At 63.8% G+C, this 613-nt stretch overlaps 1 protein-coding gene across 1 annotated transcript in view; it reads left to right on the top strand.

Moving 5' to 3' along the window:
* Window positions 1-589, top strand: part of MAMDC4 (MAM domain containing 4) — a gene marked incomplete at both ends in the record, with an annotated part of 5,449 nt that extends 4,860 nt beyond the window's left edge. The window contains 2 exons of the mRNA XM_009704540.1: window positions 32-137; window positions 389-589. Of these exons, the coding sequence (XP_009702842.1) occupies window positions 32-137; window positions 389-589 (307 nt within the window). The remainder of the gene's footprint in view (window positions 1-31; window positions 138-388) is intronic.
* Between the last annotated feature and the right edge of the window lie 24 nt (window positions 590-613).

Genomic DNA, 613 nt, shown 5'->3' with positions numbered 1-613 from the left:
AGGGCTCACCGCCGCTGCCATGCCACTCCAGGTCGAGCTGCTGGCACTGGTGGATCTGCAGAACTCGGCAAACGCCGTCGTCGACAGCGTGACATTTGTGCAGTGCCACATCGACGCGGTGCCACCAGGGGCCATGGGTAGGGATGACAGATGATGCTCCCATGGGGGCTGCCTGGTGGCTGTCACCCTGTCCCCAGCCCAGAGACAGGACCATGGTGCAGAAGCCCTGGGACCAGGGCTGTGCACGCATCCTGCCCCAGGACACCTGCGTGGGGTGAACCCGGGGAGTGGGGAAGGGGACCAGAGGGAAAGGGACATTTGGGGGGCCTGTTTGCTTTTGGGGTGCCTTGTCCCCACTCCCTCACCACCATCACCTCGCTCCGGGCAGAGCTGTCCTGCAACTTTGAGAGGGGCATGTGTGGCTGGTACCAGGATCAGTCCAGTGACTTCAAATGGGTCCATGGCACGGGGCAGGGGCACGGCTCCGACCACACCACCGGCTCAGGTAAGTGGCTGGCTCCTCTCCTGAGGACCCTGGGCAGCCCAGGACACGCCACAGCCTTCTGTCCCCAGAGCCGATTTGTGTCCTGTACACTCCAAGCATCCCCATGCC

This window comes from Cariama cristata, unplaced genomic scaffold (genome assembly GCF_000690535.1).
Source record: "Cariama cristata isolate BGI_N322 unplaced genomic scaffold, ASM69053v1 scaffold34527, whole genome shotgun sequence".
In the NCBI taxonomy this organism is placed as follows: domain Eukaryota; kingdom Metazoa; phylum Chordata; class Aves; order Cariamiformes; family Cariamidae; genus Cariama; species Cariama cristata.
The sequence above is the reverse complement of the archived record's forward strand: the minus strand, read 5'-3'. Positions and strand labels throughout refer to the sequence as shown.